The following is a 10328-nucleotide window of genomic DNA, read 5'->3' on the forward strand; positions in this document are numbered from 1 at the left end:
AGCCCCAGAGTCTATTTCTCTTACAAGAGAGGGCGATCAATCAAGTTCAGCCAAGCCCTGCTATCTGGAAAGCAAACATACCAAATCAAGACTGATCCTTTCCCAAAATGAGCATCTCTAAGAGTATAAGTCTAAACAGTTTCAAAAGGCAATCTCCTTTGTAACTAAAAGAAGCATCAAATGCAAAGTCAACTGTTAGAGAAATAATGGAAATAATTTACCTTTCCCACTGGCTTTTTTTTTTTTTTGCCAGTATCACACTGTTTTGATTACTGTAGGTTTTTTTTTTTTTTTAATATTTATTTATTTACTTGGCTGTGCCAGGTCTTAGTTGTGGCACATGGGATCTTCGTTGCCGCATGCGGGATCTTCCTTGCGGCACTTGGGATCTTTAGTTGCAGCATGTGGGATCTAGTTCCCTGACCAGGGATTGAACCCGGGTCGCCTGCATTGGGAGCGTGGAGTCTTACTCACTGGACCACCAGGGCAGTCCCCCCACTGGCTTTTATTGCCTTGAAAAGAGCTTTAAAAAGATTATCTGAGCAAAAGCTACTATACTGATACCATTTCCTGAGCAATGGTTCTGGTAGGCATCCAAATGACTGGAGAGGTTTGTTACAACACAGACTGCTGGGTCTGACCACCAGTTGCAGATTCAGTAAGTCCTGGGTAGACCCAAGAATTTGTCTTTCTAACCCATTTCCAGCCACCGATGATGCTGATCCAGGGTCTACACTTTGAGAACCCAGAGTAACACAAACACTGGAAAGATCAGAACTTCAAACTTGCCTACACATGAACATGGTGCCAGGTAAGAATGCAGAAGCCCGTTCAGAGAAAGCAGGCTGAAATCAAATGAGCCAGGACTGCATGCTCTCAGCCTCGTCTCCAGAATGAGATACACCAGAGCATTAGAAGCAGAGCAGGCCGTGGAAGAAACACCAAGTAAGAAATGGTCTTTGAAAAATGAGGCCTTGATTAACTTTCCCCCACGTCTCAAAGGGGCAGCCTCCGTCTATTACCTATTAACTTCATAAATCTCTGAAAACCAGCTTCTACATCCCATTCCCCTCCCCCAAACTCTGTTAAACCAGAAATGTTTAATGCCTCCAGTGATCGCCTAATTGCCCAAACCAGAGGGTCTTCATCTCCACTTTTACTGACCTTTCCAAAACAACCTGTCCACCTCAGAAATTCTCACCTGCTTCGGCCTCCATGGTTCATCTTTTATCTAACGAAACTCTCAGCCTCTTTAATGGGAGCTCCTCAGACTGCTTTTTTTCCTTCTCAAGGGGAAAAAAGACTATGACAGAACTTACAAAGGAAGAAATGGGCCCCTCCCCGGAACACAGGCCAAGATCTGCATTAAATAAGAATGAGAAGATTCTGCAAATGTCCTTGGTTTAGGGATCATGCTTGCTGCTCTCTTGATTTGCAGGCCTCCTTCTACATATTAAAAGGAAATCTTTTTTCTTTGTAACCTAAATAAGGTAAAAGAAAGATGTAACTGGATTTCAACATCAGCCCACAATTTCTGCACCAGGGAAGCTATCAAAAAAGTAGACTACCCCCTTCCATAGGCACAGGGCTGAAGGTATCGATAGCATAGATCTTATCTAGAAATTGCTTGGCACTAGAACTGACAGGGAATGAAAAGCACATGAAATCTTTTGACCAATCCCTGTTCTCACATTCTGAAATTTCCATCACATTGCAATTAAAAGGATGAAAAAGGGTCTGGCCCAATACGGGAGATAACCTGAAGTCTGGCAGACCTCCTATAGTCTCCTTAGCATTTCCTGCTACAGTCACATCCTTCCCACAGGTGTTCCGCAAAGAATCTACCTAAAGTGATTAACTCTCAAAGTTCAACTATTGTCTTTATGGGAATTATTCCAAAAGCTTTGGCCTTTGTCCTGACTTTCAGCCAGTCCCTCTCCACTAGAAATTTTCAGCAATTACCCCAACATCATCTCAAGCTACTATGTGAATAAGATAGCTTCAATGTACCTTCCAACCATAAATACTATGATTGCACCTAAAGTTCGCTCCAAACTGGCTCACCTTCCTGCCCACCTTCCTCTGCCAGTGGCAGTGGTGTTCCCTCAGAGCAGTCCATGGGTCACCTTCAAGGTCAACTCTCAGTCTTCCCTCACTCATCACGTCCCACAGAATGAATGAGACACAAGGATGACTGCCTTGACACCTTTATATCCTTCATAAGTTTGCTGCTATGTGCAAAGCAGGCACACAAAAAAGAGGTAAACTAAACCATATTTTTTAACCATAATTCCTAAATCTAAACCCCCCTCTCCATCTCAACAGTCACAAACTTTATTTAATCCTACATTACACTCCCCCAAATTATTCAAAGAGCCTATAATCTGGTCTTCTTTTCACCAATCTTTCCCCATTTAAGTCCATCCTCCACACAGCTACCAGTTTTCTTTCTAAAAGCAATGTCACTCTCCTGTTCGAAAACCTTTAACGTCTCTCCATTACTCAAAGTTCAAACTTTTTATTTGACATCCACAACCCTTCATGATCGGGTCCAAATTATCCCTCCAACCATATTTCACCACTCTCTGTCATGTATCTGAACGTGCCTTCATGTCAGCAAACAGAGACTGTCTCCTTTGCCTGGAGTACCACCATCCATCCCTTCCTCCCTATTCCCTACTCCCCAATCTAAGTAACTTCTACCCTTACCCGCCATTTCTTCTGTGTTCCCACTGAGCTAACACTTGTCATCCTGTATCATAATTATGTACAACAGTTGAACATTCTATTAAAGGGTTCTCCTTAAGGTGGAACTCTGCCTCACTCAACAGGGCCTGGCATATTGTTCGCAGGTGGCACCAATTGTCTGCTGAATAAAAGAGCTTACAAATCCAAAATAAAATCTTTCAAAGTTTTTATTACTTTCGGGAGGCTATACAATTATTTCAGCAATGCAGTCACTGTGCAAAATATTTCTGAAACTCTCTTCTGCCATTTGGAATTGCCTTGTGAGCTTGTTTACTCTCCAGAAAAGAAAATCAGTCCCCTCACTTTATACTCATGAAACATTTTCACCCAAAAATAGTAGAGCCAAGTTTGAGTACTGTCATCCTCCACCCACCACACTTCATCACATGGATTTGTTCCAAATAAGTTCCGGCCCTTTCAAACAAAAAAATATTCCTTCAAAGGATAAAAACTTGCCGTCACTAACATCATGCCACAGGCCCTTAAGGCAAATTCAAATGGAAATGCAAGAAGTTTTGCCAATGGTAGCACCCATGGAATAAGTGTAGCATCCCAAAAGGCTCCCATTTGATGGTCAAAAGACTTAAGTGTGTATGTTTAGGCACAGGTTTTATTTTTCAAAGAATATTTCATTTTGCCCTGCTGCATATTTGTTACATGAAATTAAAAAATGTGTCTCAGTTTCTCCAAATTGTAAAAAGGGGGCTAAGTCTTCCAGTTGCTCCCATGAATGCCAAGATCATTGAAAACTAAGTTTAATGACTAATGAATCAATTTCCAAAAATGTAAGATTCTGCTTTCAGGACTTCATTAGAATATTCTTGAGGCAGAAGCACCCTACCCATTAAAGCAGCACCACCCTTCTCCGAGAAAAGGGTTCCATCATTTAAAAGACTGATGCCATAAATACAACAAAGGGACAGGTCCCTACTTTGCTTAATTCAGCATGTATTGAGCACCTGCCGGGTGCTCCTCCCCAGTGCAGGTGATCCAAGAAAAACAGAGATAAAAGGACACAGCCTTAGCACTCAAGCTTTCAAAATCATTTTCAGACAACACCTTGCCAAAGCACTGAATCCATTCACAACCACCCATCTCTGGTGAAGCAGTTTACACGAATGACTCTATTTACACTCCTGATTTGACTGGGGGCAGATAAATCTCTTTATCCTCATATCATCCCTGTGGGAAAGGAGAAAGCTTGATCCTTCCCATCGCTGGGCTGGGAAAATTGAGGAAGCGGCCGTGGAGGGATGGTCCTCACCTTTCCTCGTCCCCTCCCGACCAGCACCAGAGGCGGAAGCCAGGATTTCTGACATCCCAGTCCAAGCCCGCCAGTTCAGTAAGAAGGAAGAATCAAACTCCTGCTCCTTCCCGCAGAAACGCACACGGACCCAGACACCGCCCGGCCCCATCTCCTGAGAACTGCAGGTGGAGGCACGGTAATGGTGGACAGAAGAGGTGGAGGAGAGAGAAGGGGCGCGCTCGCGTTCCCCCCTCCGCCGTCCCCCTGTGTCCCGACAAGTCGCTGCCAAGGCAACCCGAGGCCACAGGGCCGGGGACCCCCTACTCCCCGCATACGACGGGTACCTTCGAATACTCCTGAGCCAGCTTCTGGTACTTCCCCTGCAACTCTGCCGAGGCCATGGCCTCCCCCGCCCCGTCCAGGCCAGGATGCCCAAGGCCGCTCAGCCCCGCCCCCTCGCCCCCAACCCCAGACACGCTGCCGGGTACGGTTCCGCCAGAGCCTGCCCGCTCTGCCACCACCGCCGCACCTCCTCCTCCACTTCCGGGTTCGCCCGGTGAGAGGAAGGCGGAGTGGGGCCGGGGGCGGAGCGACCACCGAGGGCGGGGCAACGTCTTGACATCACGGCTCCCACCCTTCCGCGCCCGAGCACGTGCGCGCGCAGGCTCCCCGGCGCTCCTGGGCTCTGCCTCTGGGACCGTGGGGCGCCATCTTGACGCATGGTCCAAGATGGCGGCCTAGAACAGGGAAGGAGAGAATGAAAAGGGGAAGAGAATGATGAGAGCCCACAGAATGGGCGGGGGACGGTGGAGAGGGGCGGTGGTTGTGAAGAACCGAGGACCGGAAGAAGAAACATTCTAAGCGCTTCAGGAATTCTGGCCGGACACACCGCCCTCCCCCGCTGGTTCCCATGGCAACCGTCTGGCGTTTGATGGTTACGTCTTTCAGAAGGTGCACTGAAAGACCTCTATATTCCGCTACCTCGTTTTCCGGATATGGTAGCCCCGGACATGCCCTGCATTGTAAACTCTCAGACCTCCCCCAAATTTATAACGCTCGCTGCTGCCACCCTCGCCTGCTCCAGACCAGACAAACCTCCATTGTCTTATATTTTGACACTGAGATGTCTTTGTGTCCATTCTCTACCCACTCCATTCGCCCACCCCTGCCACCATACGGGGACTACATCAGAGCCTTTTCTCAGTGGACTGGGAAACAAACCTTTAGGAAATTTCAGGGAATGACCCCTGCCGCGCATGCAGAGAGAGTGGAAGTTAAGGACAAATAACTGGACGATTGAAGCAAAAAATAGTCTGCCTGAAACATTTTATGCCGCTTCATTCATTAAATATGTTTTGAGGACGTATTATGTGTTAGATATTCTAAGCATTGCATTTACTGCAACATTGAAATGTTCATAGAGGAATGAATAAATAAATTCAGAATATATGTTTGCCATAAATTACAACACAGCAGTTTAAAACTCATAACCTAGATCTGTATATATCTGCATATATCTGTATATATCAACATGACAAAACTGTTAAATGTAAAAAGCAAATTGCAGTATACTACAGCATGAAAAGATACATTTAAAAAATATGAAGCGACATTTGTACTGCTCATGGACACATGAACAGGTACTAAAAATAGAGAAACAAGAACTGGAAGGATACACATCAAATTCTGGGTTGTGATTGCCTCTAGTGAGAAAAAAGAAAGGGGAATGAAAAAGAACAAAGGAGCATAAACTTCATTTTCATTTAATTTTTTTCAAGTAAATGTGACAAGATGTTAACATTTATTATCCAGGTAATAGGTACAGGGATGTTAGTTATTTTGGCATTTTAGAATGCTTGAAATTTTCCATGATTAAAAAAACTGCTATCCTGGTTTCCTGTTTGACTATGAGTAAGCCTGGGATTTTACAGTGAAGGCCTGAGCCCATATGCACTTTTCAGCCATTATAATGTGTAAAAGGATTACAGACTTTTTAAAATGTTAATTATATTTTTCAATTTGCTAATAGCCAAGTCCTGCTGTCCAGCAAACTTGCAGAAATTTTTTAAAATTATTATTATTAGTTATCCATGGCACCACCAAGTGGCAGAATTAAATATTGTAAGTGTATTTCTGTGGTTTGTAAGGTAACGGAATTTTCAGTTATTTAAAAATAAAATGCCATTTCAGAACTAACATTCCAAAGAAAGAATATGCAACTTTGGCTATAGAGCCTGTGTAAGTTTATTTTACTGAACTGAGAAATTTATGTTTCCACTGCTTAACCTGGTTGTTCTGTCAGATGCATTGTTTCCAGATCTCAACTAATAAATCTGAATACATTAAAGTTAGGAATCTATAGACTGAGAACAGTGTGGAACTTCCTATGGTTGTACAGATAATGACCAGTTGTGACATTGGGTTACTTAGATGACATTGTCAGTCTCTGAGTGAACATCATTTCCTGGTGCGGTAGAGTCATATGTTCTCTATCTTTGCATACAACTGAAAGTCAAGAACTTATTTCAAGCTTCGAAGCTCTGTCCTTTGAAATCATACATTCTACTTCATAATAACCTGCTATGTGCAGCAGCTATTACAGTGACACTGGGAGACCAGCTAGCCCCACCAATACCTCCCCATACAGTCATTAAGATAACTAAGTAAAGATTTTCTCTGGCCTGGTTTCACATCCCCATGGCCAGTCACCACACTTGATTATTGAGGTAATGGACAACAAAGAGTGCTTATATGGGTGGATATAAGGAAAGGATTAAAGAAGGCAACTTATAGGCCTTTTATTATGACATATTGTTTTTGTTATTTATTTTTTTAATCCAGCGGGAAAATATATGTCACTCTACAATGAAATTAAAAGAAGGTAGGGAAGGAATAAAAGAAAGAAAAGAACTTCCCTCCGCATGAGTTTTTCCTGAGCAGTTAGCTCCAAAGTTTACATTTTTGTAACGAGTACTCAGTGAGACAAAATCTGAAGACTTGCAACTTTAAGGAGCTCTACAAAACATGGGAATTCTGGGCTTGAAATTTTGTAACTTTTTCCTTTGGCCATGCCCTCATGCTTTGCCTATCTCAGTCACAGCAAGACAGAAGAATGACAGAATAAGCCCAGAGCCCTGACATACCTTGTCTAAAATCACATGAAAGACACTGGCAGAAGCAAAACTAGAACCCAGGTCCTTCGCCTCCACTGCAGGCTGTATTTTCTCTGTTTGGTTTAGTGCCCACATGTGGTAAACCCTTTACTATTTAGTTTAAACAATAAGGTGAATGAGTCCTAGATTAGAGGTAAGGATGCCAAAGGGTATGTTATGTTCCTTGGTATTTATTTGGACTTGTACCTTCATGAAATAGATACCTTTAGAGCTGTTTAAAGGGAAGGGGGTGGGGCTGGTCTAAGTATCCAGGGGTCTCTCTCATAACCCAAGGGAAAGGTCCAGGAGGTGGGTGGGGTGCAGGTGAGAAGCAGAAACATTTTACTGCTCACACCTCATTTCTGACCCCTGCTCTCCTCTGTGTTTTCACTTCATAGTTGTTTTTTCCCTTCTGGTTTTCTCTGCTGCCCAGTCTTACAGGAGGAAATGGTCACATCCAACATCCAGATTTATATACATTAATCTATAAGATTTTTTTAAGTTTATAACTGTATTCTACATGTATTTATATAGCCTTGCGTGTTTAGAAAGAAGACTGTTATTCACTATTTTCTTCCCAAGCCAATCCATTAGCAAGACCCAAATCTGTCCACTATTTTCCACCTCTATTGCTACTATCTCTTGTCTGGATGCCTCAAAAAGCCTCCCACTGGCCTCGCAGCTTCCATCCTTGCCCAACTGCAATCTTTCCTCCACAGAGCACCCAGTGTGATCTTCTGAAGCATAACACTTATTAATTAAAACCTTCTAGAACCCACAGAGCACTTAGAACAAAGTCCATATTCCTTACCATGTTAATAAGCCTTTACATAGTCTGGTCCCTGTGACCTCCCCGCTTCATGTTCCAAAAAGGCAATAGCAAAGCCTCAAGTCTTCTTAAGGTCTAGGCTCTAGAATTTGTACATCACTGCTGCCATATTCTACTGATCAAAGCAAATCACACAGCCAGACCAGATTGATGGGAGTGGAGAAATACACACTGCCTCTTGATAGAAGGGGCACAAAGATCAATTGTAAAGGGTATGAACACAGAGAACCCTGATTCACTGGGGTACATTATTAGAACAATCTACCACCCTTCACCTCCTACACTACCCTTCTTTCTGTTCCTCAGTCTTCAGAAACTTTGTACCTGTTTTTCTCCAGTGGAGCTCCAGAATTTCTCTGTAGGAGGAATTTAGGAGGATAGATCTAGTTGGAAGAGGGAACTGGGTAGGAGACATTTAGAGCTGAGTTTGGATAGTGAACTCACTGAACTTATTTAAGATGGTTCGAGGGAGCTAAACCCCAGACACCGCCAGCCTTTCCTTGGTGCTGCTGCTCATTATACTTGGCCTAGCCTTTCCTGCACCTGGGTATGATTGCATCCCCATCATTCAGGTCTTGGCCCACCCATCGCCACTTGGGAGAGACATTCCCGAGCATCTGCTTAAATACTTCCCTTTCCCATCTCTCTGTGCTCTATTGTTTTATTTTCACCATAAAACTTATTGCCACTTGAAATCACCTGAGGCAAATCAGCAGCTTTTGTAAAACCCTCCATGTATGTATCTCGTCTTCTAGGACTCTAAGCAACTTCTCCAGAAGGGCTCTGGGGGCCCTGTCTGTGCAGAGCTATCTGCAGACCTAACATTCTAGGTTAGACAGAAAAATGGCCTCTCAAAGATATCCACGTTCTAGTCTCTGGCGCCTATGTTCAGGTACATACAATTAAGGTTGCACATGGAATTAAGGTTGCACATGGAATTAAGGTTGCTAATCAGCTTTCCAAAGAGAGAACCAAAGAGATGGCAGCATGAAAAGGAATCAGCCCAACGTTGCTGGCTTTGAGGATAGAGAAAGGAGGCCACAAGCCAAGGAATGCAGGTGGCCTCTAGAAGCTGGTGAAAGAAAGAAAAGGAATTCTCCCCTAGAACCTCCAAAAGGAACGCAGCCCTGCCAAGAGACTGATTTTAGCTCAGTGCGACCCCTTTCTGACTTCCAACCTCCAACACTGTGAGATGACAAATTCGCGTTATTTTAAACCACTAAGTTTGGAGCGACTTGCTACACCGGTAACAGGAAAGTAAATAACCCCTATAGTTGAGGTAACTCATAGTGCTACACCCAGCTCCTTTCTTCTACTGTGACCTGAGGTCATTGATCATCCATGGCTCAGAGTCATCCCAGCCACATTCTTCCCAGTGCCCAGCCACACACTGTATATTATCATGGCTACACTGCAACACTGTGACAGGTAAAACAGTGGTGCATGGGAGCAGGCTCATACTGGCTTGAGAGAGCCAACTGTTACATTTTCAGGAGTTGTGCAAGTTAGTTATTAAACGCAGCCATCATTAAAGATTAAATTATATGAACGTTAAATAAGTTATATTACAAAGATAAACATTCAAAACTCATCACTTCCTTATTTTACTATATTTACTATATTTAACTCTGATCTAAGCTCTTGAAATTACTTTTATTGTATCTATACAATACTATACAGCGGTGTGCTATGCATATCTTTGCAACTCTGCATTCAGTGACATCATGTTGGTAGCTTGAAACTGGCCATCATGGGAGGATTTACACCATGGAAATAGGCAAATGCTACAAATCTGGGCTCCCTCCACCCCAGAGCCAGTTACACATTTGCCACCTGTGTATAGGACATTTGATACCTGACTTTGGAGTGTTACCTACAACTTCAGGGTGCTCTTTGTATTTTCCACAACGAAGGCCATGAACATCTGGGTGAGGCAAAACCCAGGAACTATTGAGGCAAAATTCATCTGCTAGGCCCCTGTGGTCTCACAGAGTCTGGGTCTAATTCATCTTTATTTTCCTAATGCAGTGAGTGCTCAAGAAATGACAACTGAATAGAAAGAAGAATCCATAGTTTCTTCAAGGTGAAAAGTGACACCTAACTTGAACAAGGCCCTTTCGATCACAGAATGACTAACACTCTTATTTTCTCTATAATTAATGAGTTATCATTATTAGGTAATTAATTTAAATCAATAGGAAATGTTTCATAAATGTTAGTAGCTGCTATCATTACAATTATTACTTTTAACCCACAATCTATCCAAGTCCATTAACATATCAATGTTCTTCTATATTAGGTATCTTTTTTCTTAAAGCCAGGTGAGCAAAGTCTTATATTTACCTTTTGAATA

At 43.1% G+C, this 10328-nt stretch overlaps 1 protein-coding gene across 3 annotated transcripts in view; it reads right to left on the minus strand.

Moving 5' to 3' along the window:
* PPP1R21 (protein phosphatase 1 regulatory subunit 21) overlaps positions 1-8894 on the minus strand; it is a 65727-nt gene extending 56833 nt beyond the window's left edge. The window contains exon 1 of one of the 3 annotated variants that reach the window (XM_082358049.1): positions 4524-8894. In XM_082358049.1, the coding sequence (XP_082214175.1) occupies positions 4524-4850 (327 nt within the window). In that variant the 5' untranslated portion in view covers positions 4851-8894. Of the gene's footprint in view, positions 1-1201; positions 3966-4338; positions 4433-4523 lie in introns of those variants that run through there. The other 2 variants (XM_082358048.1, XM_082358050.1) reach the window with 2 other exon arrangements.
* Positions 8895-10328: the final 1434 nt, after the last annotated feature.

The sequence above is a fragment of the Balaenoptera borealis genome (genome assembly GCF_965194805.1).
Source record: "Balaenoptera borealis genome assembly, chromosome: 15".
Classification (NCBI taxonomy): Eukaryota; Metazoa; Chordata; class Mammalia; order Artiodactyla; family Balaenopteridae; genus Balaenoptera; species Balaenoptera borealis.